We start from the raw sequence: 24710 nt of genomic DNA, 5'->3' as shown, positions 1-24710 counted from the left end.
AAATCAAGTTGGCTTGCTTAGCAGAATACTCTTTATGATATACCACCACAGGCACAATTATCTTAAATGAGGCCATCTTAAATTGTATTCAAATTGCCATTTTGTTTGAGTTCTGGGATACCAAGAAAATAGTGTAAGCAATGGGCTTTTCCCAAGGTATTTTGGATAGAAGGTAACAGTGAATTAGGCAGATCTAACCTGATTCAAAGCAGAATCTGATCTTGTGAAAGTAGTTTCTATCTCATACTGCTAGGCTCCCTGGTTCACTTACTCAGTTCACTCATTCTTTCTCCCTTAATGAAAACAGGAAGCTAGTTTGAGGACTGTTTATCATCACTGACAGCATAAATTGCATTTTAGCTTCCTTAGCAGGGCAACATTTAGCTGTAATTGAGCAGAATAAAAATGGCAAAGGAAGATGCTGAAAACAAACTTCAATCTTACACCTTTATCAAACATACATGTCTCATCTGGAAATGCCTGCTGCTTAACTGCAATGCCAGTATTGCATAAGTTAGCTTCTAATCTAAAATTCATGGCTAAATATAACATACTAAACCTGAGGTTGAACAGAGAGTAACATCTGCTTAACTTCTATGACAGAATACATAGATGGGACTTGAGTGACAAAGGGCTGAAACAATACCCATTAGTTAGATGAAAGTAACTTCAGTTTTTGTTTTAAACTGTCTTGACATGGCTATATTTATGATACTAAATGAATATGCTGTTTCTGATAAATAAAAATGCTTAACATTTTCTAATCAAGAAAGTTGCATGCTCACTTTCACAATTGGCAATCCTTGTGATCTCAATTTTGCATTACCGTAAGCTATTTTACAAAAAAATATCTGTATAATCTTGCTAATTTAGATTGTTTCAGTGATGTATACTCTACTAACCTTGAATTGGTTGTCTGAATATTTCCTGCACAGAAGATAGTTTGTTACATACTATTTTCACTGAGTTTAGAATTTTGGAATAATAATTGTCTAAAAATTAAGGTGGGCAAAGTTTATAAGATCAATTAAAAATGTTGGTTGTCTAGTGCAGTACCAAACACCATCCTTAAATACAGCCCATTTTCTAGTAAATTTTCCTACTCTGAGTAAACTCATGAGGCAGGACTTACTTAGTAAACTCTGAAATTAATGATCCTCTGAATAGGACTAAGTTGAATACAATACAATGGGTATATTCAGCTAACCTGACCCACCAGCAGGAGCTCTGCAAGGGCAGGCCTGAAAGAGTGAGTCCCCCCTCGAGGGTCAGGAGAACACAGGGAGCAGCGGGAAGAATGGTTCTACCTGGCAAGCCAAAATGCTTGTTTTTATTTTCAGCCAAAAGGCAAGCAGCAGTTGACAGAGAAATCTGTATTCTCAATGCCACAACAAAATACTTTCTCAGAGTTTGGACAGGAGCGCAGATGTTTTGTAGTGGGGGAGACATAACAATAGATAAGGCCCTTTCTGACACTTCCTGTTTAGTGCTCTTAACTTAAAAAACAAAACAAAACAAATCACCTTTGTCCCTTTATGTGTATAGAAAGGGCTGTGGGTGAGAGTGGATTATGACAGGCTATGATTTATCAAAAGCCCGTCAGTGATGTTCATTAGGGGTTGGGCCAAAGGTGAGATAGCTGGCTGTTCCACATTCAGTTGTACTGAGAACTACACAAAGATGGTTGTGCTGGGAATAGCATGCAGCCGTCATGCAATGTCATCTATTAATACTGTAGGTCACAGATGAGGCTTGGGTCTGGATTCCTGTTCAAAAATCCCCCATACCTCTTTATGTTGCAGCAAAGGTCAGTCTACTAAAGTTGATTCTTCCCATGCCAAATCAAGCACTCCATTAGATGCAGAAGCTTAATGCACACTGGTTTCACTTTGAAATGTTTAAAAAGTTTGCACATAGAAGAGTTTGGACAGACTTGCATTAGAGCAGGGAGTTGCCCCCCCCCCTTTCAGGTGCGTGCCAGGAATCTACAGCACAGCATTTTATAGCAGGGCCCCACCTGTATATAGTAAGTCTCCAGTTTTTATGTAGCCAAAATAGTACCATGCATGTAGAAAAGAGGTAACAGCCTTGCTGGCTGATGGGTTTCCCATCAGTTACCTGGAAGCTTAATGGGAAGCACCCTGCCAACATACATACAGCAAACGTAGGTACTGAATTAAGCCTATTTAGCATCACAAATGGCTACTGAGAAACCAGCAATATAGGCATGTTTAGAGATACTTTTAGGTATGCAGAAGAAAATGGGAGTAGGATCTTCAGTACAGCTCACAGGACAATATGTTCAGTAGCCACTGCTGTTTGTCCTGTGGTGAAATAGAGAATCCAGAAAGGACATGTTGTCTGTACTGAACAGCAGTTAACATTCTTTTCCCATTGCCACTTGACTATTTGTTAATGATTCAAAGCACTTCATTTGCATTCTCATTAATCCTTGCAACATTACTGAATTCCAAACCAATCCAAGCTTTTAAACAACTCTTCACAGCTCTTGCATTTAGTCTATTTTAGACCCAATGCAAATGTAATACCTTTACCATTGCTAAGAAATTGGGGTGGAGAAGAACTGTGCCAACATCCTTAGCAATAGTATCTTGAAGTGAATTTACATTTTAACATGATTTATTTCTTTTATTTCTACCTGCCTTTGAACCAGTAAGCTCTCAAGGGGGCGGTGAGAGAGAAAGAAGGTTGCCTGTATAAAATCTTAAGTCTATGCAGGATGGTGTCAAGTAGACTTCTTGAGTACATGAAGACACATTTGATCCTAAAACGAACAGTCTAGAATCTTTGAAAACTACCTTGTTACAGATTGCTACAAAAAAATCTTGGTCTTTGCTTAAGCTACAGAGAACTTGAAGCAAGTTGTGGTCTTGTATTCCTCTCCTGGGTGCAGCAGGCTATCCGGGAAATTAGGCTGTAAGAATAAAAAATAAAACTCAACATTTGTGCACTTATAGAAGAAAAATTGCTTGCATCTAGGGTTTTGTTTTATTGCATTTAGAACAAACCATTACAAAATTGGGAGTCAAATCCTTGCCAATCTACTGCAAATCATTCATATATACTAGCAGAACCTGATCTACCTTTGGCATGTAACCACAAGCTTTCTACACACATACATAGTATTCTTGAATTGGTTCACATTTGACTAATCAACTTTTGGTGTTTTGAGCTTGCAGTCATGTACATACGTAACAGTAAACTTATACTGTGAGCAGTTATCCCTAGGAATGCACTGTTAAGTCTTGAGAATGCAGGGAAATTGCAAAGGAGCTGTGCCATTTTAGAGTGGCAGGGGATCACCTACTTTAATGTTTTTTTTATTGATCTAAAAAAAACCTTCCTATGCACAGGAAAGCAGCCTTGCTCTGCGCAGCAAAATGTGATCTACCTGCAGTCAGAAATGAGATAATCACAGAATAGCTGTACCATGTGATTTCAGTGCTTATGCAGATCCACCCATTACTGGTTTCTATGTTCTTCTGAGCATCCTCAAAATGAAATCTGCAATAAACCATTGAAGCTGAGCCCTAAGGCAGTTTTGTGTAGCTTCTATTCTGTGTGGCCCCGTGGTCATATAAAACTTAAGAATGTACCTGGTTCACGGCATTTGGCCAGTTCTGTGTTTCCAGGCAGAAGCCAGAATGCTTGGGATATACACAGCCTCCTTTTCCCTTTAGAGTGCCATCTAAGAAATTCCCAGTGTAAAATTGAATCCCGGGCTGAGTTGTATAAACCTCTATCATTCTGCCACTAGGGGGATGGTGGGCTCTGTAAAAAGAAAGTATCTGTTAATTAAATTTGTAGGCTTTTGGTACTCTGCATTTAGTTATGTGTAGTGGTAGCCAGCAGCTCTTAATAATAGATAGATGCATGGGAAACAGCACTTGGGTGCAAGGAAGGGGCTGTGCAAATTTTAAAAGAAGTCACTTGGTCACATCCTAAGATGCATTTGCCTTTTAGCTGTCTCTCTTTCCATAAATACATGATAATGCATCACATGATAATTCCAAGAGGCAACAAAATACTTATCTCCCTGATCAAGTTGTAGCCAGAGAGAACAGACTGTGGCTTTGGATCACATCCGTGCCATATCGAAAGTCACATTTAGCCACTTCAGTGGGTCCAAGCAGGGTGAGCATCATGTTGCCAAAGCTCACTAGCTGTGCTGGCTCAAGTTACTTATGTGTTATCACAGTTCACAAGGTGGATTAAGAGCATCCTGCAATACCAGCCTTCCACAAGTGAAATTCGCAAGAGATCTGTGAAAACCTGAGCATGGTTCAAAGCAAAATACTGTAGCTTACTGTTAACACTTCCCCCAAATCTCGGGTGGGAAGGTATGGAAGTGTAAATTATATAAATCACGCACTTTCCTCCACATTGTACACTTTTGGTCTTCTTACAGAATGGAACTTGGAGGACATCATTTTAATTATGTAATTGATTTGTCTAAATCACATCCATGGATGTCTATACTTGCAATCCTTGTCATTTATTAATTTATTTACTGTTTGTTGCCAAAATAGGCTTCTAAGCAATTTGCAAGTATGTAAATCAATTACACAAGCAATCTATACTATATATTAAAATCAACCTTAAACAAGACCAGAGCATTTTCTGTAGCAGCCCAAATGCTATGGAGGGTCATATCAGGTATCTGCCTGCTTTCTGCTAATTGGTGAAGTTATCCCAGTTGACCTTTGGAAACTGAAACAGGACTGCTTTCCATGTTTTACAGTGATTTTGTTGCCTTTTCTTTTGTGGGGTATGGTTTTAATTAAATGTTTCGATGTTTTTATTGCTTTATTTTAAATCTGTAAAGCCCTATGATATATTTTATGAACAGCAGTGTATAAATACTTTTAAATAAACTGGGAGAAGGAAGAGCATGAAACACAATGTTTTGGTCAATATGCTGTCAAACAAAGGTGACAAACCAAACCTGTACCTCGCACAGAAGCATGTTTCTTTTGTCTGCTTCAGGCAAAAATTGTGGTCAAATCCTCCGAGCTGAAATGTCTGCAGGTGTTTTCCAAACTCCACTGGCTTTCTCAGATCAAAACCTGTATCCTGCACTGAAGCAATTTCTCCTAATGGAGAAAGGGCAAAGAAAGAGGCAAAGAAACTACACACATTTAGCAACCTTCCACAGCAACTCTTAAAAATGTGGACAGAACCAAGACGGACATCTGGAAACACCAAAAAGTCCACCACAGCAAACAAACCACACACAGAACAATTTAGTGTGGGATTCCCAAACCACAGGTGGTCTGAAAGGACATTGCCACCTTTCCCACTTAAACCAAGTATGGGGAGCCTGTAGCTCTCCAAATGCCAATCCTGAACCACTGTCCTACCATTAGGCAGAGTGAGGCAGCTGCCTTAGGCAGTAGATATCATGGGTGGGGATTGGACAGCTTTGAGTGTCACATGCCATGTTCTGTGTTTCCCTAAGTAAACTTCCCCCCTTTCAATGTCAAATTAAGATTTAACCTCCATCTAAGAACATAAGCAGTGCTCTGCTGGGTTAGGCTAGCGGCCCATATAATTCAGAGTCCTGTTTTCACAGTGACCACCCACCTTGTGTTTTTATGGCATTGTTCCAGTTTTAGAAAAGCAAGTTGATTGACCACAGATTTGAACTCAGGGCTAGCACCCTACACTGAGGCCAGTTCTGCACAGTTGGCCACGACAGCTCCCTAGATAACATCTGTAGATTCAACAGCATTCATCTTAAAAATCAACCAACCTGTGGGGATCTGGGTTTCATCCACTGGCAGGTAAGAATCTGCCTGTATAGTAAATTCATGGTCGTACATATTGGGGGATCCCTGAAATATGAAGAGAGGGAAAAACCTCTGTTATATCAGAAAATAGAAAGACGGAATTTTACGCCACCTTTGTTGTAAACACAGAGCTGTAGGTACCTCCGAATCACAATAATCACTTTACTGAATCGAGGCCAAATGTCAATGAAGACCAAGATCAATTGTTCCGGCATTTGGTCTCCCAACAGTAACAACCCAGACTCACAAGAAGCATATACATGGGGGAGGAAGCAATGGAGTATCCTGGGGAAAGGTATGGCTGCCTGGAATTTGGAGCAGACATTCTGAGTGCTCCAAACTCTCCATATTTTGTAGGATTCAAGTATGTAGTGGAAGTTTAGGTTTGTGCATTTAAAGTGGATTAAAATCTTCTGTTTCCCCTAGTGCAACAAATCCCCTTTTATTTTTTTAAAACAAAATTTGTGATTTTGACAATGTCAAGGAAATGCATTGCAAAATGGAATGGGATAAATGGGAAGATGTGTAAACAACACACAAACAAATCAGAATGAATGCTCACTAAAGGCTGAGCAGTGTAAAATGTAAAGTATCATAGCTGCCATGCACTGCTGAGATATTCCAAAAATGAGGGATGCTAAAAAGCTGTAACATGACATGGGGCTTCAAAGATATTTTGGTTAAATTAATATAATTCAGTTTTGCTTGCTAAGTAAAATGTGTGTGAAATTGCATAGCGATCATTAAAAATGACTGCCATGTACTTGCAGTTATATTATAATTATTATTTATTACTTAACATTACCTGACAACTCAGAACCTAAAATTAAAATTCTTTGATTTTCCGAAAGCAGTTTATGTGCTTCTTCACCAAACATAGATTTACCCAGCTAAATGTTGTACAAACACAACAATAAAAGCAGATTTTAATTCTTCACACACAATAGCATATTTTTAAGACCCCTCGCTGAATAAATTTACAAAAATTAAGTTTCGCCCCCTAAAATGACATGCCCTAAATTAAGAAGTACTGAAACGGTCTTAAATAAAATAAATAATGGGGTGCCTTCTCCCAAACATTCCTCCCCGTTGTTCAAGTTCAGGGGACTGAAGCCTTGCACTCTGTTCCATTACTTAGCGAAGTACAACCGACTTGGCAAGAAGGGATTATATCAGGCAAGAAAATAACTAATAACCCTATGGACACTTTTGTGGCAGAAGTGGAAACGTGTGGGGCTCCAGATGTCACTGGGCTCCAATTCCCATCAGCCCCCAGGAAGCATGACCAATTAGCGGGGATTATGGGAGTTGTAGTCCAACATCATCTGCAGGAACAAAGGTTCCCCCCAAATCCTGTTCTATAGGATGTTCCAGAATGGAAGAGCCAAACAGAGCTGCCTTACCTGGCCTGCAAGATTGAAGTACGCATGGTTTGTCAGATTGACTGGCGTGGTCTTACTGCTTTGAGCTCTGTAGCTGATTGTTAGCTCCCCATCCTTGAGAGTATACGTCACCCAGACTTTCAGCTCACCAGGATATCCCTCTTCACCATCTGGACTTACTCTGAAAAACCGTACGCCATCTGGCAGCACTTCAGGTTCCCAGATGGCCTGCAATACAATTTCATTAATGGTATTTTTTTTAAATCACATTGGCTAGAGTCCAGCTACTAGACTGATGTACCTGGATGAGTATGTGTGCCAAAAGATTACACATGACAACCATGGATCACTTCCAGGATTCAAAATATTTAAATCGGTGTTTCCCAAGTTTGGGTCTTCAGCTGTTTTTGGACTACAATTCCCATCATCCCTGACCACTGTGGTCTTGCTAGCTATGGATGATGGGAGCTATAGTCCAAAAACAGCTGGAGACCCAAGCTGAGGAAACACTGATTTAAATGAACTTTGAAGTGCTTCCCACCCTCCCTCTGTTAAACAGCTCACCTGGGCAACTGGTCACCCATGTTGTCTGCTTGCTTGCCTGCTGTTCCGTTGTCATGCTGCCATTGGGACTGCAGCATGATGATAGCCTTACATTTTTATGTCTATAGGAAGATATACACACATGTAATACACACTATATAGTAAGCTTGGTGAGAGACGGTGATTCATACACAAAACAGCCTTCCTCAAACTTGTGCCTTCCATATGTTTTGGACTACAACTCTCAACACCTCCAGCCAGCATATGATAAGGATTATAGGCCAACGTAGGGACGCAGATGGCACTGTGGGTTAAACCACAGAGCCTAGGGCTTGCCGATCAGAAGGTCGGCGGTTCAAATCCCCGTGACGGGGTGAGCTCCCGTTGCTCGGTCCCTGCTCCTGCTAACCTAGCAGTTCGAAAGCACATCAAAGTGCAAGTAGATAAATAGGTACCGCTCCGGCGGGAAGGTAAACAGCATTTCCGTGCGCTGCTCTGGTTCGTCAGAAGTGGCTTAGTCATGCTGGCCACATGACCTGGAAGCTGTACGCCGGCTCCTTCAGCCAATAAAGTGAGATGAGCGCTGCAACCCCAGAGTCGGCCACGACTGGACCTAATGGTCAGGGGTTCCTTTACCTTTTATAGCCCAAAGCAGCTAGTGTACACCAGGTTGTTGAAGGCTGCTGTAAAATTTCTTAAGCCTCAGCACCTGGGAAAGGATTATTCCAAACAAAAGCATGTGTTTCCTGTGCTGGTTAACTGGAGGCATGAATGGGCAGTCTATGACAAAAATCTAACTGTTCCACCATGATGCCGACACAGAGCAAGCCACAAAAATAAGGTAACACTACAGCACAGTTGGCATAATGGATCTTCACAGCTCAAACCCATTTAACTGGGTAAGGTTGTAATTCTGGCCAGTTGGTATCCATCAGAGATGGGTAGCACAGGTGGGAGAAAATGATTGGGAAAATGTGTTCATGTACTGAATCAGCCAAAGATCTATTCTTAAGTTTGTTCTTAAAAGGAAGGATGGCAGCTCAGTGGTAGAACATCTGCCCTGCACATAGAAGGCTGCAGGTTCGATCTCCTGGCATCTCAAGGAGTCTTGTCTGAAACCCTGGAGAGCCACTCCCAGTCAGTGTCAACAGTATTGAGTTAGGGGGACCAGTTATCTGTCTCAGTGTAAGGCAGATTCCTAAGTTATATACTTTCATTAGGCAATCTGTTTTCATTTAGGGTTGTCATATTTCAAAAAACCAGGACAGCTGAGCTTTTTTAAAAAAGGAAATCACCATAATGGTTGAGCTCTATTTTAGAAAACCAGAATGTTGTTGAACTTTTCTTTTTCTTTTTTTTTTACAAAAACATGAGTTTTTGATTGAAGATCCAAGACAAAGTGCCACCTTTTGGAAATTCCCCCCGACGTCAATTCCACCTTTGAAATCCCATTATATCGGACATGTTGTTTGTTGTTGTTTAGTCGTTTAGTCGTGTCTGACTCTTCGTGACCCCATGGACCAGAGCACACCAGGCACTCCTGTCTTCCACTGCCTCCCGCAGTTTGGTCAGACTCATATTTGTAGCTTCGAGAACACTGTCCAACCATCTCGTCCTCTGCCATCCCCTTCTCTTTGTGCCCTCCATCTTTCCCAGCATCAGGGTCTTTTCCAGTGAGTCTTCTCTTCTCATGAGGTGGCCAAAGTATTGGAGCCTCAGCTTCAGGATCTGTCCTTCCAGTGAGCACTCAGGGCTGATTTCCTTCAGAATGGAGAGGTTTGATCTTCTTGCAGTCCATGGGACATACGCCAGCCCAAATTAATTATTTTTGTTGCTGGCATCCAACTGTCTTGAGAGACAATGGAGTGTGCCTCTGTTGGGGGGGGGAACCAAACCGTTCCGTTAGCAGCACACAACAATACCCCCCCCCTCAGCTGCACTGATGTGGCCCCAAGGGAAGCAGAGCAATAGGTCTGGCACCAGCTTGGCTGCAGGAGTTGGCCAAAAGAGGCGTACAAGGTGCCATCCAACTGTCTTAGGGACTACCCGCTGGATTTGTGTAGGGTTTGCTCCTTAGCCTGTTCTCCCAGAGATCAGAGTTTTCCTTCTCCTAGATGGGCTACCTTCCCAGGTGGATGAGCCCCATCTGCTCCTCAGTTCCCTCTACAGCAGGGGTCCCCAAACTAAGGCCCGCGGGCCAAATAAGGCCCGAGGGACTCGTTTATCTGGCCTGCAGCGACCCCCGCCGCCCACTGCCGCCGCCCACTCTTACCAGCGCTGTGCTTCTGGCTCGGAGGAGCACTGGAAATAGCTTGTGCACATGCGCAGGCGTTATTTGCACATGCGCAAACATTATTTCCGGTGCACATCCGGGTCGGAGGAGGCCCATGCACATGCGCACAAGCTATTTCCGACCCAGATGTGCGCCGAAAATAGCGTGTCCGCACGCGTATGGGCACGTGCTCCCCGTCCTCTGGCCCGCCGCGTGGTCAGCACTGGAGACACTGGCCCGAGGCGTGGTACGTTTGCTGAGCCCTGTTCTACAGCTTGTGCAGAAACAGTCTTCTTGACCGCTGAGCCTACTCTTGGTCTCATCCGCTCAGTCCGCCAGAGCCTGTCTTTGCATGCAGGGGAAGTCCTTAACTCACCAAGGACTTGAGGCCACCAGAGGTACTACCCCTCCCCTAACACCCCAAATTAATGATACTCATATCTGTTTTAAAAGATCAGAAAGCTTTGACTGGAACTGGAATAAATAAAACAAGCAAAGATAATCAAGCAACCAAACCAAGTGTGAAGAAGGAAGCAAAACCTGTGCCTGGAAACAGCAAAGAGATATGATCGCCGTCATCAGTATGCATGCAAACAAATTGGGTGGATCCTTATGTTAGCCAGCCATAGTTCTATAAAAAGCTAAAACCACCACCGAGTTTAGAAGCATATCTATATCTATAGCTTTGCTTCCTGCAGAACTCAGGCAAATGCTGGGTCTCCTCATCAGAATAGTCTCAAATTACACAGGAAATAGTTACCGCAGACAAGACATCCAGCCTCAAATAGGTCAAACAGAAAAACTCACATGTTGATTTCATTACTTCTCTGTAAGTATTTTTCTGTGCGGATATAATGACTATTTTGTACACTAATCCTGCTATTTACACTAGAAGATGAATGAGGAATCTGTGGCCCTGGAGATATTGTTAGACTACTAACTGCTCCCATCATGCTAGTGGTCCCTTCCAACTCTGATTCTCTGCCTGACCATTGGTTGTGCTGGCCTGGGGCTGATGGGAGTTGGAGTTCAACAACATCTGGAGGGTCACAGGTTCCCCATCGCAGCACAAAAGTGTGCTATAACTTGCCCAGTTTTGCCTTTCTTTGGGAGTCACTCTTTCCCTCTTCCATTCTGGTTACGATCACAGCAGTCTTTTAACATCAGTAAAGGAGGATCCTTTCTCCGAGTCTTCCCTTTTCAAGAAGACTCTGAGAAAGGTCCAAGCCTGGCTTCAGAGGAAGAAAGGAAAGAATTGGGAGTTCACAGAAGTGTCTGCATGCTGAAGTGAACTTCTCAGAAGTCTCTGGTCAGGGGCGTCTTACCCATAGAGGCTAGTGGTGCGGGGCGCCGGGGCGCCAAGTTCTGGAGGGTGCGAGGGAAGAGGCGGAGGCTGGACGCGGCACCTCCTGGCATCAGCTTGCTGCCCTCGCCCACCTCCGCAATGCCGCGCTGAAGCAGCGCCGCGCCTGGAGCCTCCGTCTGCCACGGCCAGCTTCTGCCTCTCCCCCGCTGGAGGAGCTGCCCTCCAGTCACTGCCCGCCTCCTCCAGCCCCGCCGGCAGTGCCACCCTCCCTAAAAAACTCTGGGAAATGGGGGGGAGGGGTGCCGGAGGGAGCTTTGCACCACGGCGCCAGTCTCTGGTTGGCCACTGAGAGAAGAGAATGCCAGTCTAGGTGGCCCTTTGTTTTTATCCAGCAACTTAATGTTCTCACCTTACCTGAATATGTCACCATGCCCTCATAGTAAATACAGTGGAACCTTGGTTCTTGAATGAAATCTGTTTCGGAAGCCCGTTTGGCTTCCAAAATGTTCAAAAACCGATTCACGGCTTCCGATTGGTGCAAGAGCTTCTTGCACTCAGCGGAAGCCATGTCACATGTTCGGGTTCCAAAAAACATTCCAAAACGTACGACATGGGAGGCGTTCAGGAACCGAGGTTCCACTGTACTGCCATTGTTATTCACTTGAGCGCAAGCACATTTACCTTATCGAAACCTTTCTTTCCTCCATGCAGACTGTTGGGTCCGTTGTTGATGGCTAATTGATACTCGACTCCTTCCACTGTAAATTTCCCTCTGGCAATTCTGTTAGCAACTCGTCCAACGACAGCTCCAAAGTAGGGGTGCTTGTTGGTGTACCCTGGCCAATAAAAGAACGTGTTAGATTTATAAGGTCAATACATTTCAATGCTCAACATTGGAAGCTAGCTAGAGATTTCATTCTCTGCTATTTTTAAAGGAGGGACAGTTAACTGTACCCCTGACCAAAGCTTCCTCCATTGAGTAATCCCTTAGGAAAGGATAGGAAAGGAGGGGCTTGGATAGGCTCCCAAACACTTCCATGTGAAGGCATATCATATCCATTCACTCCAATGGAAGAAACACAGCCGTATTTAACACAGCTCCTCCCATCTTCATTAAAATTAGTAAGAACTGGAAGTCTGTGAGGTTGTGTGGTCATGCCGGCTAAGTTCCACACTGCTGCAGGTGGCATGCCTCTGGAACTCAGTTGCTGGGAAGAAGTGGGGAGAGTTTAGTTGCACTCAGGGTGCATATGATTGCTCCCCAAGCCTTGTGCCTTTTAACAGCCTGAATTTGGGGTTCTATTGCTGATAGGTCTCCTGCAGGAAGATCAGGGTGTCCCCTCTTGAGGGAGCTTTCTACCCTGGCTTGCTTGACAACAGATGACAGCCACACAGTGGAAGCTCAGGTGCTGGAGGCACATTCGCAACCTGCAGCGCCGCGTCTGCACGGGTTGCGCTTCTGCGCATGCGCAAAGCGTGATTTAGTGCTTCAGCACATGCGCCGAAACCCAGAAGTAACCTGTTCTGGTACTTCCGGGTTCAGCACGGTGTGCAACCCAAAAACGCGCAACCTGAAGCGTCTGTAACCCAAGGTATGACTGTACACTGTGACTGTATGACTATTTCATGGGGGCGGGGGAGAGAAAAAGGAATCAGTAGTGATCTATGCAGCATTGTGTGGGGATAAAAAAACTGACTGAAAGCTCTGCTCTACAGATCGTGGAACAACTGAACAGAAACAAAACTGAGCATAAAGACTAATTAACGAAGAAGAAGAAGAAGAGTAGTTTGGATTTGATATCCCGCTTTATCACTACCCAAAGGAGTCTCAAAGCAGCTAACATTCTCTTTTCCCTTCCTCCCCCACAACAAACACTCTGTGAGGTGAGTGGGGCTGAGAGACTTCAGAGAAGTGTGACTAGCCCAAGGTCACCCAGCAGCTGCATGTGGAGGAGCAGAGACGCGAACCCGGTTCACCAGATTACGAGACTACCGCTCTTAACCACTACACCACACTGGCAAAGTCACCCACCCATTGGTAGGATTAAGAGGAACAAAGGAGCATTGCTTCATTTCAGCTGTGGGTGGGGGGTGGTCTGCAGAAGCCAATACACAGTCTCCAAGCCCACAGAATCTAGAAACAGCTATAAAAGAATGGATTGCTGGAGGAAACGTAATCAGTGTTTATTTCAGCACCCAGCTTCCCACGGACTTAATGTCTAAAGCAGTGGTTCTCAACCAGTGTGTCGTGGCACCCTGGGGTGTGCTGACTGGTGGTCAGGGGTGCCGCGGGCAACACTGGCCTCTGTCCCTCTTTCCTTCCCTCCCTCCTCTGATGCCCTCTCGCGTCTCTGCTACCCAAAGGCCTGCACAGCTGTTTATTGCAGCAGCCCTGGCCATAAGCTCTGCAGGTGAATAGTGCCTCTGGGGCTGGTCAGGGGGCAGCTCAGAGACCAGGGACAGCAGCAGCTGCCCGGAGGACTCCCAAGGAGATGGGAGAGGAGAGGAGGCTGAGTGTGTATGAAAAAGGGTGAGAGGCTGCCAGCTCTGCAGGCAAGGGGTGACATAACTGGGCTCCTGAGCCCCACAGGGGTGCCGCAGAAAGAATGCAATTGGTTAAGGGAGCCGTGGACTCAAAAGGGTTGAAAACCTCTGATCTAAAGGATTCAGCAGCAGCTAGTCAAGGTTATGTAACAGTGGAGGCACTCAACCCTCAGATTATCTGGTCTCTGAAGAAGAACATGAAAAATGCTGATTGGTAACTGAGGGGGGCAGGAGGAATGGTGGCAGTTCTTGAGAACCAGGGACGACTGATAGATATTCATACTCTTCTCTACAGCTATGTTTCTACTTCTCTGGATGGAAGTCTACTTGCAGATCAGTTTTATTCTCTCATGCCTGGGAACCTGTTCATTATTCAGTCCGTTATCCTGATCCCTGAATAAATTTCAACCTCTGATTTATGTACATGCTTAAAGGGACAATCGGAAGTCAAAGGCAGACGGATTGTAAACTCTGGCCCTTCCTCCAGGGATACTTGCAAGTTTTTTTATCCTCACATGGCAATTCTGGAAAGGAAGGTTAGGATAAGGCCACATTCACAACAACACATTTAAAGCAACGTGACAGCACTTCAGACATTAATGGTTCCCCCAAAGAACTGTGGGAGCTGTGGCTTGTTAAGGATGCTGAGAGTGGTTAGGAGACCCCCTATTCCTGTCCCAGAGCTACGATTCCCAGAGCTTCATGTGAAGACAGATTGATTGTTAAACTACTCTGGGAACTGTATCTCTGGGAGGAAAACAGGGGTCTCCTAACAGTTCTCAGCACCCTCAATGTCAAAATGGAGGTTGGCTGCTGAATCTCTGATGGGCGCATGTTCCACAGCATGGGACCAGCAACATTAAATGCCTGACTTCCAGTGTATCTGTCAACCTAATTGTTCATGCAGCAGTCTTCTCCATTCATTCCCTGCAGATACAAAGGAGGAGTGGGATCATGCCCACTGGCTCTGCCCCACATACTGTACACCCTACTGGCCCCACCCTCAATGCCTGTTTGTTCAGCAGAACATATGCAAAGGGTTGCACAGAATTCTACACACACAGGCACCTCTTTGCACATATTTTGCAAACAAATGTGCAGTAGTTGGGCACCAACAGCAGGAATTATTTCAACCTCTAACTGCGCTGTACCACTTCAGTTGTAGTGGGTGACTTATCCAAAAAGCTCCCTCCACAAGAAAAGTTAGCATGTCAGGAAGAACACAAGACTGAATCCCTTCAGAGTCCCTTCTACTTTTCTACATGAATGGACTTATTTATTCCTTTAGGGTTGAAGCACCATTTAATCCTGTGGGCTGCAATGTGATACACTCCAGACTTCAACCTTTGTTTGTTAAAAGTACTGTAGGCTTAAGTCTGTAAATATAATTATCCGTATTTGTTTAAAAAAATGAAATATGCCTATAATCTAGGCACTTTGCCTGGGATGGAAGATATTGCATATCTGTTTAGCTGTAGATGTGCAAACACCCAGGTGTTTCTTTTTCCGGGGGGGGGGGAGAGAAACTGGAATGGGGAAACAGTGGTTCCCAACCCTTTTCCCTGCTGCTTCCTCCCCCCACCCTCACAAAATTGCAGGTCAAAAAAGGGGGAGCATCAGGAAACGAATTTTGTGTACACCACTCATAATACTGCAATCAAATGAACATACAGTGGTATCTCAGGTTAAGTACTTAATTCATTCTGGAGGTCAGTTCTTAACCTGAAACTGTTCTTAACCTGAAGCACCACTTTAGCTAATGGGGCCTCCTGCTGCTGCCGCGCCTCCGGAGCACGATTTCTCTTCTTATCCTGAAGCAAAGTATTTAACCTGAAGCACTAATTCTGAGTTAGCGGTGTGTGTAACCTGAAGCGTATGTAACCTGAAGCGTATGTAACCCGAGGTACCACTGTACTTGCTTGGAAGTAAGCTCCATTGAACTGTTTAACTTCTGAGTTAACATTTGTTTGTTTCACAGCTTCTGCTTTTTTTTTTTTTTTTGCAGGTAATGCATCCTACATTTAAAGCACATGGCTTTCTGCAAACAACCCCAGAAACTGTAGTCCGCCCCCCCCCCCGAGTTAAAATGCCCAGCACTTTTAACAAACTACTGTACAGTTCTCAAGATCATGGGGGGGGGGTAGTTATTTGCGAGTTAAAAGCTTTACTTGTTCTTTTATGCTCCATTGCAAAACTATGGTACTAAAATGCAGTGATGAAGCTTGAACATTTTTCAGCTTGGATGTACAGGGCTACTTATATTACAGCACCACCAAATCTGGGTGGGTTTCAATAAAACAAATCAGAGGTTGCAATGGAAACATATTATGCCACGAGGTTTCTTCTGCGGAATAAAGTTTCAAGAAAGTTAATTCAAACCCACCTTCCAAATGATCAAAGCCTAGAACAATATCTGAGAATTTTCCATCTTTGTCTTTAGTCTCCAACGCGGTGATTATGCAGCCCAAGGAGATAATTTCCACTTTTACCGTGCTGGATTTGAGCAGGAATTTTTCCACAGTCCCTCCGCCAAGGTGCCATTCCCCAAATTTCTCTCTCTTCACTTCTGTCATTGCTCCCCACTCGCCCCCTCCCACGAAGCTTGTTTGCAAAGGAAGAGACACCCAACACAGACGGATGAGAAAGAATCAGAGAGACACTGTGGGGAAAAAGGACTTTGCCTAAAGGGGTTTTACCAACTATCAGAATCACGTGACACGTACCCATCAGCTGACGCGGAAGAGGACACACAGAGAGAGAACCTGCCTCGTTATGTTGCTGGGGGAATTTTTTATGCAGAGCAAGATTTCTGAGCAAAATGGGGCATTTCCCCGCGCAAGTATGCGCAGGTGCAACCCTGTCAAAGAATCACAGAATTGTAGAGTTGGAAGGCACCGCAGGGTCATCCAGTCCAACCCGCTGAAAAGCAGGAATCTTTTTGCCCAACCTGGGTCTCAAACCCGCGACCCTGAGCAAACCCACCTTGAATCCTGTGCCACTTATTTCCGAGTAAGCGTGCCTTCTTAGGCTAGTAGTGCAGGCCGAACCCTTCTATACAGTTACAGTACTCAGAAGTAAGCTCTACTGAGCTCCACAGGGTTTGCTTCCGAGTACGTGTGCACCCATCACTTAAGTCAACGCGCCTTTGCAACATTTCTAATTTGAAGCCGATCCTATCCTGTTGACTCGGACTGCGCTCAAATGGGACTAGCTCCTCCTGGGCAAAGGATTGCAGCCTTTCATTGGCGACAATTAATTTACGAATCCGTAATTCACAGGATGTAAGCAAGCACTGAGCTACACTACAGCAAGAGGAAATTATTGCAGGCGGTAATTATTGCGACATTTCTCAGTACAGTTATTGCATGCTGGAACTTGTTCTTAAGAGGCTGTTGCACGAAGGTGTGGTCAGTGGTCTACATATGCAAGAGCAATGCTTCCCCCATGGCGTTGGATCCAATCCACTTGCATCCTGCAGTTTCTTGTTAAATGCTGTGGCTTGGAGGCACTTTCCTGCAAAACCAGCTCCCAGCCGATTAAAAAGGTTTAAGCCAACATGTATACATTTTTTTTTACATCAGCAGATGGCAGCACCCGTGCAGACGATGGTTTCATTGAATAGAAATCGGAGGGGAGATTGCAGGCATAAGAAAGCAAATCAGGTAATTGTGTGTGGACAGCGATGTAACATGAGACTTAAAAGGTGTGGAGGGGGGAGGCCGTGTTTTAAGCCACTAATGTATACATGCCCTTAGGCTATTGGCACCACAGTAAAAAAGAAAACAAAAGTGAGTACTTGCTTTGTCATGACCACTTACGGTAATTAGATTTAATAAGTTTAATCAGGGCAACCAGGGGACAAAACATAAAGGATTCATTCCAAACACTATGGAGTTTTTAATGATTATTCTTTATAAGAGGATAATGATTGCCCTCCACGCCAGATTCAGATTATGGGCCTTTTGAGCGATTTTCTCTCTTCTTCTCAAAACCCTGTGAATAAAAACCCTGTAAGGAAATCTCTCTGAAGAAAATCTAAATGGAGAAAGAAAGTGTGGAATTATCAACATGTAGTTATTCAGCTGTCCTAAGCCTGTTACATTAAAAAACACCCTTCATTTCAGTTTTGCTTTTTTTAAAAAATTGTGTTTTCAAAAAAGTTTGCTAAATAAATAAAAAGTTTAAATCAAAGTTAGTTACTTTTACATTCTTCTCGTTGGAAATTTCCATTTGTGTTAATGAACATTTGGCATACACTCCGTTCATTTTGAGGCCCTTGGACCGGCAGTTCCAGTACTTTGGTTTATATTAAAGTTATTCATTCATTCACATGATCAGGCAGGAAAAAGGAAACCTTTCAGAAAACATTCTTTTCTAATCAGGGATGGAAAAAGTGCACTGAACTGTAGCTGCATTTGGCAGTACCCAGAAATTAATTATTACTGCACTTGTTCCAGGAAACCGTTTCAAGATCAGGTCAAAATGAGATTCCCTGCCCCTTCTAGAAAATGACAACACTGAGGGCTTGTCCAACCTTTCTGCTTGTCCCAGGTCTGAGCAGCTTTCTGCTTGTCCAGCACTGGATTTATGGCGATGCTGGCGGTTTCCCCTTGCAGGGTGCCAAACCAAGGGGGCACAAAATTACGACATAGTGCTGTATTACCAAAATATGCCCCTGGCTATGCCCATGTTTTCTAGGCACTGGTCTGAGTGGTTTTGCCTTTGCTCACCTCTTTCTCCTGGAAAAGCCACTCTTTAGTGCTTAATTGGAACATACAGCAGTCCACGGAAAACCCAGTTGCCATTTCTTCCAATTGAACGCTAAACTGGGGGGTGGGGGTTCTGGGAGAAAGTGGCAGATCAAATAGTGCATCTGACAAGTTGACCCCAAAGTGCATCTGACAAGTTGATTTTGAAGGAGGGGTGCTCAGTTAATTCAGGGGGTACATGGGGTGTTCCTTGGGCCTGTACAACAGGCTTTGCTTACGTAGCTCCCCAGCTTTGCTCTGTTTTCTCTTCTGATCATCCTCTCTGTTCCTCCACTGTCTCTCTCCCTGCCTACCTGCCTGCTTTCTAATCTGACATCTTTCTGTACCAGCTTGCCAGCCTTGATAACAACTTTCCCCTTGCTCTAGCCCCAGTTCAACCCAGCTTGTAATAGACTCTGCCTCCAGCTAACCCTACTGTGTTAGTGTGCACACCATCATGGCTGTGAGTCCTGGAAGACCACTTTGGAACTAAACTAAGTTTTACTGCCTATGCAACTTTTTCTGAATGCTGTATGAGAAAACACATTAATCTGACCTTTGGAGAGTTTGTAAGTAAACTTACCAAATGTGTGGTCTTTTTCTGTGCTGGAGAAGAGGAAACTTTGGAAGGAACTTGTAAGGGCATATTTAAAGGTTCTAGCAGCCGATATTTCCATTCATATATCCCTGCACCAACAACAGCAACATATGAAAGTAACTTGAAGAGGAAGAAAAACCTCACTGCAATTTAAGTGGCTAACACGCATGTAGCCTGAGACTAAACTCTGGCAGGATTTTTGGTGACAGAAAAGGAATATGTTGGTTTTTTTACAGTAGAGGAAGAGTTTGGTAGTGTTTTGTTGACTGGGTTGTTAATAACTCTTAACCAGCCAAACAATTCAGGCCAATCAGCACACATTCTGAACACCTTGCCCATCAAAGAGTCAACCTTATATGTAGTTGATTCACACATCCATGTTGGAGATGTAAATTGCTGTTTCCTAGTTCTGCTGGATCTCTCAGCGGCTTTTGATACCATCAACCATCTGGACCGTCTAAAGGAGCTGGGAGCTGGGGGCACTGTTATACAGTGGTCCCGCTCCTTCCTCCTGGGCCGTATTCAGAAAGTGGGGGGGGTGAGTGTTCAGACCCCTGGGCTCTCACATGTGGGGTGCCTCAGGGTTCTGTCCTGTCTCCCATGCTTTTCAACATCTACATGCAGCCGCTGGGAGAGATCATCAGGGGGTTTGGGCTCGGTGTTCATCAGTTTGCAGATGACACCCAACTCTACCTCTCTTTCAAATCAGAACCAGTGAAGGTGGTGAAGGTCCTGTGTGAGTGTCTGGAGGCGGTTGGAGGATGGATGGCGGCTAACAGATTGAGGTTGAATCCTGACAAGACAGAAGTACTGTTTTTGGGGGACAGGAGGTGGGCAGGTCCTGAATGGGGTAACTGTGCCCCCTGAAGGACCAGGTGCACAGCCTGGGAGTCATTTTGGACTCGCAGCTGTCCGTGGAGGCGCAGGTCAATTCTGCATCCAGGGCAGCTGTTTACTGGCTCCATCTGGTATGCAGGCTGAGACCCTATCTGCCCGCAGACTGTCTCACCAGAGTGGTGCATGCTCTAGTTATCTCTCGTTTGGACTACTGCAATGCACTCTTTGTGGGGCTTTTAAGGTGACCCAGAAACTACAACTAATCCAGAATGCAGCAGCTAGAGTGGTGACTGGGAGCAGCTGCTGAGACCACATAACACTGGTCTTGAAAGATGAGCGCCACAAACCCCGAGTCGGCCACAACTGGACCTAATGGTCAGGGGTCCCTTTACCTTTAAGTAGAAATATTAGCAGATTATTTTGCAAGACTTTTGTAGCCTGGGAGTGTGCCTGCCTCAGTGTTTACCTACCATTGTTAAGGAAGTTCTGGTCAACTGGTGGTCAGGTAGGGATTTCACTTCCATCTTTTTTGTTTCAATATTTTTCATGTTTAAAGAATTTGTTTATCACAAAGAGGCCCAACTTTTAAACAAGCAAAATGATTTTCAAGCAAAGTTCCTAAATGCTCTCTGGGTCGTCCTCTTAATGTGCTCATCTGTCTTTTCTCCTACTCAAGACCTCATATTTATTCACCATGTGATTAAAAGTTCAATACATTTTTTCTGTAACTTGCACATATTTCTGTTGGGTTTTGACCAGCAGACCTTTATAGAGGTCTGCCTTGCTCCACCCTGTCTCAAATAAGGCGTGACCCCCTCTTACTAGTACTCTAGTACTAGGAGACTTAGTGAAGTTAAACGGGGAAAAGATTTTTATTTTACAACAAAGTTGGTAAAACACAGGATGTGTCAGGAGATGGAATTCTTTCAAGAAACAGTCAACTTAAGTATATGTTAATTTCTGTCAGTACAATCGTGCCTTGGAAGTCAAACGGAATCCGTTCCGGAAGCCTGCTTGACTTCCAAAACGTTCGAAAACCAAAGTGCGGCTTCTGATTGGCTGCAGGAAGCTCCTGCAGCCAATCGGAAGCCCCGTTGGACGTCCGGGTTCCAAAGAACGTTCACAAACTCACTTCCGGGTTTTGATCGTTTGGGAGCCAATTTGTTTGGAAGCCAAGGCGTTCGAGATCCAAGGTAATGCTGTATTCCAGACCAATGGAATCACCACACCCCTCTCCTAAGTGGTTTGGGATTGTCCTCCTCTCACCAGGAGATATATATATCCCCATTTTACTGAACTGAGACCCAAGTAGGGTTTCCCCTCACAACTCCACTTCTCCTTTCTCAGCTTCAGCCTCCAAGTTCCCATTTGTCTGCATACTCATAAAAGACTCTAATCACTATCCTTCAGTCTTCTCCCAGCTCAGAGACTTCCTTCTCTGGCTGTAGATATTTTCCTCAGGGTGAATTACACACACAGCCAGGGCCAGATTTAGGTTTGATGAGGCCCTAAGCTACTGAAGGTAATGGGGCCCTTTATATGTCCAGCTGTCCTTTGTCAACAACAAATTGTCACTTTTTGTGTGTTGAATATATGCTATATGGTAATTTATGGACTTAATAGGTATCTAAAGCCATTTGCACATAACAAAATATGTATTTTATCAAAGCAATTGTTGATCTGAAATACACTTAATAAAAAGTATATTAATAGTGAAATTTTGGGGGGCTCCCCAAGAGAGTGAGGCCCTAAGCTATAGCTTGTTAAGCTTATACGTAAATCTGGCACCGGACACAGCTCAGAGGCTAATAGAGGCTATTCAGCTGAATGCCAGGAACCAAATTCTCAACTGCTTTTCTTTCCCCCCTCACAAAATGCTATCTCCACCCCACCTCTGGCTAGCTGTACCCGTCTCCAGCCCAGCACTCTGCAAGCTACACAATTCTGGTGGGATTCCTCTTCTCTGCATCACCAAACTCTGGTCTAACTGAACTTTCTGTCACAGCAAATGATACCAAATCGACCATCTTCTCTCTTTTTCTTTCTCATCTGCATTGCAGTTCCCTTTACTTATGGTGGTTACCACAGCACCCCACCACAGCAGACACTTCTGCAATCTAGTACCCATAAATTCCCCTCAGGGAGAAGTATAGGAAGCCATGCAGGAAGCTGAGGTATGTGGTTGGCCGGAATTATGTCTTGTTATGAGTTTGTGGAAGGGGGCTTGTTGTTGTTGTTTAGTCGTTTAGTTGTGTCCGACTCTTCGTGACCCCATGGACCAGAGCACGCCAGGCACTCCTGTCTTCCACTGCCTCCCGCAGTTTGGTCAGACTCATGTTTGTAGCTTCGAGAACACTGTCCCACCATCTCGTCCTCTGTCGTCCCCTTCTCCTTGTGCCCTCAATCTTTCCCAACATCAGGGTCTTTTCCAGGGAGTCTTCTCTTCTCATGAGGTGGCCAAAGTATTGGAGCCTCAGCTTCACGATCTGTCCTTCCAGTGAGCACTCAGGGCTGATTTCCTTAAGAATGGATAGGTCTGATCTTCTTGCAGTCCATGGGACTCTCAAGAGTCTCCTCCAGCACCATAATTCAAAAGCATCAATTCTTCGGCGATCAGCCTTCTTTATGGTCCAGCCCTCACTTCCATACATCACTACTGGGAAAACCATGGCTTTAACTATACGGACCTTTGTTGGCAAGGTGATGTCTCTGCTTTTTAAGATGCTGTCTAGGTTTGCCATCACCTTTATGGAAGGGGGCAGATCCCCCTAAATCCGTAGATTTAGTAAATGTTAGGAATAAATCAATGCTTGAAGTATTAAAGGAAGCTGCCAGACACTTAACCTGGCAGTGTCAAAAAGACAGGCCAAACTAGTTTTCAATGCTCAAGAAGTCACCTGGGAGAAGATGGGCCATGAGCAAGAAACAAAGAAAGCAGAGTACTGGGCCATTAAGAATAATTGGCAATGCAAACATTGCCCACCAACAGAGGGGTGATGCCTTCTCCCTGCTCTGAGGAGCAGAGATCAATGGTAGCAGACAAAGGCCAGGTTTAGGGTTTCAACTCTGAATGTCAAAGGCTGGAGAAGGTCCTTAGTTACCAACGAGAAGAAGAATGGGTAAGAATCCATGTGAGCTGGAGATGACAGACTGGAAATAAGAGACATGAAGAATGGCTTTTTGCTGTCCTTTGACTCCAATGCTGCCCTTGAGGGGGAAGCCAGACCCTCATAGGACGTGAATGCTCTACAATCCCTCCACCTAGGTTAAGGTTGTATGTGTGTGTAAATAAAGCCACATATCATAAAGACACCACAGTTTCGGCTGTGCCTAATTTCTGAAGGAAAGACGAACCTTGAGTAAGTGCCTGGCTCCCTTGGATTCTAACACTGCTCGGAGATCACTGTATCTTATTTTGAAAAATGGCTGTGGTTTTCTCCTGCCCCACTGCAGCACTCATTGATCAAATACAGTGGTACCTCAGGTTACATACGCTTCAGGTTACATATGCTTCAGGTTACAGACTCTGCTAACCCAGAAATAGTGCTTCAGGTTGGGAACTTTGCTTCAGGATGAGAATAGAAATCGTGCTCCGGCGGCAGGGCAGCAGCAGGAGGCCCCATTAGCTAAAGGGGTGCTTCAGGTTAAGAACAGTTTCAGGTTAAGAATAGACCTCCAGAACAAATTAAGTACTTAACCCGAGGTACCACTGTAGTCTTATCAGAAGAACATGCCCTAGCCCAGACAGTGCATGCAGTAGTGTTTTGGTCTAGTCAGCCTTACCTTAGCTGGAATCCAACATAGCAACATAGCAGCAGCAGCCATATATTGCAACTTGCCAGATATCTGACAACCCCTGTTTAGCAATCCTGTGAAGAAAGCAACCGCAGGAAGTTAACAGAGCCTCTGAAGGGAGCTTTTGTTTACAAGGTCAGAGTCCATAAAAAAGGCTACTGCCAGCCTGTGATGGTATGGTTGTGATTTGGCTTTCTTCTGAGCAATAGGTGGACTCACCAGTGGCGAGTCAGTGTGGTGTAGTGGTTAAGAGCGGTAGACTCATAATCTGGTGAACCGGGTTCACTTCCCCGCTCCTCCACATGCAGCTGCTGGATGACTTTCGGCTAGTCACACTTCCTTGAAGTCTCTCAGCCTCACCCACCTCACAGAGTGTTTGTTGTGAGAGAGGAAGGGAAAGGAGATTGTTAGCCACTTTGAGACTCCTTAGGGTAGTGATAAAGCAGGATATCAAATCCAAACAACTCCTCCTCCTCCTCTTCTTCTTCTTCTTCTTCTTCTTCTTCTTCTTCTTCCAATTCCAATAGTCAAGAGCACTACAGAGACAGCAAATCAGGGGTCTAAGATGGCTGAGCAGAACACAGTGGAGCTGAAAGTCTAAGCAATACTCTTTCTGCTCTTTTTAGAAGGCTACTGAGGGATGAAGTGGCCAACCATCCTAGAAAAGAGTAGCGAGGGAGAGCACAATATATGTTATGGAGCGGTAGGTTTCTGTAGGCTGGGGGACAACATTCTGTAGGCTGGGGGACAACCCCTAAACAAATCAAAATCAATACAAATTTGAGGTTCTGCCCCCCAACAAAAGCCTGCCCCCCCAACAAAAATCCTGGCTATGCCCATGTTACCGATATGGTCCAAAGGAAAGCACAAACTGT

At 44.6% G+C, this 24710-nt stretch overlaps 1 protein-coding gene across 2 annotated transcripts; it reads right to left on the bottom strand.

Annotated features, from left to right (window-relative positions):
* Positions 1-433: 433 nt before the first annotated feature.
* On the bottom strand, positions 434-16564 carry GALM (galactose mutarotase). Of its 2 annotated transcripts, XR_014218177.1 has the most exons (8): positions 16241-16564; positions 11995-12149; positions 7214-7420; positions 5774-5855; positions 4973-5114; positions 3618-3792; positions 2165-2935; positions 434-2125 (listed from the first exon to the last, which is right to left on the bottom strand). XR_014218177.1 is itself a non-coding variant. In XM_082217858.1 (7 exons), exons 1-7 carry the CDS (start codon positions 16428-16430, stop codon positions 2858-2860), a joined length of 1029 nt encoding a protein of 342 aa, XP_082073984.1. In that variant the 5' UTR covers positions 16431-16564; the 3' UTR covers positions 434-2857. The 2 variants fall into 2 exon arrangements, 1 of the variants encoding a protein (XP_082073984.1); XM_082217858.1 differs by having other exon boundaries at positions 434-2935.
* Between the last annotated feature and the right edge of the window lie 8146 nt (positions 16565-24710).

This window comes from Podarcis vaucheri (assembly GCF_965113315.1).
Source record: "Podarcis vaucheri genome assembly, chromosome: 3".
In the NCBI taxonomy this organism is placed as follows: domain Eukaryota; kingdom Metazoa; phylum Chordata; class Lepidosauria; order Squamata; family Lacertidae; genus Podarcis; species Podarcis vaucheri.
The sequence above is the reverse complement of the archived record's forward strand: the minus strand, read 5'-3'. Positions and strand labels throughout refer to the sequence as shown.

Excerpts from the sequence above, each read along its gene's own strand:
- GALM (XM_082217858.1), bottom strand. The coding sequence starts at position 16,430 with ATGACAGAAGTGAAGAGAGAGAAATTTGGGGAATGGCACCTTGGCGGA. Across the intron at positions 3,793-4,972 it reads GAAACATGCTTCTGTGCGAG|AGCCCACCATCCCCCTAGTG; the intron begins GTACAGGTTTGG and ends TTCTTTTTACAG. Across the intron at positions 2,936-3,617 it reads GGCCAAATGCCGTGAACCAG|CCTAATTTCCCGGATAGCCT; the intron begins GTACATTCTTAA and ends TTATTCTTACAG.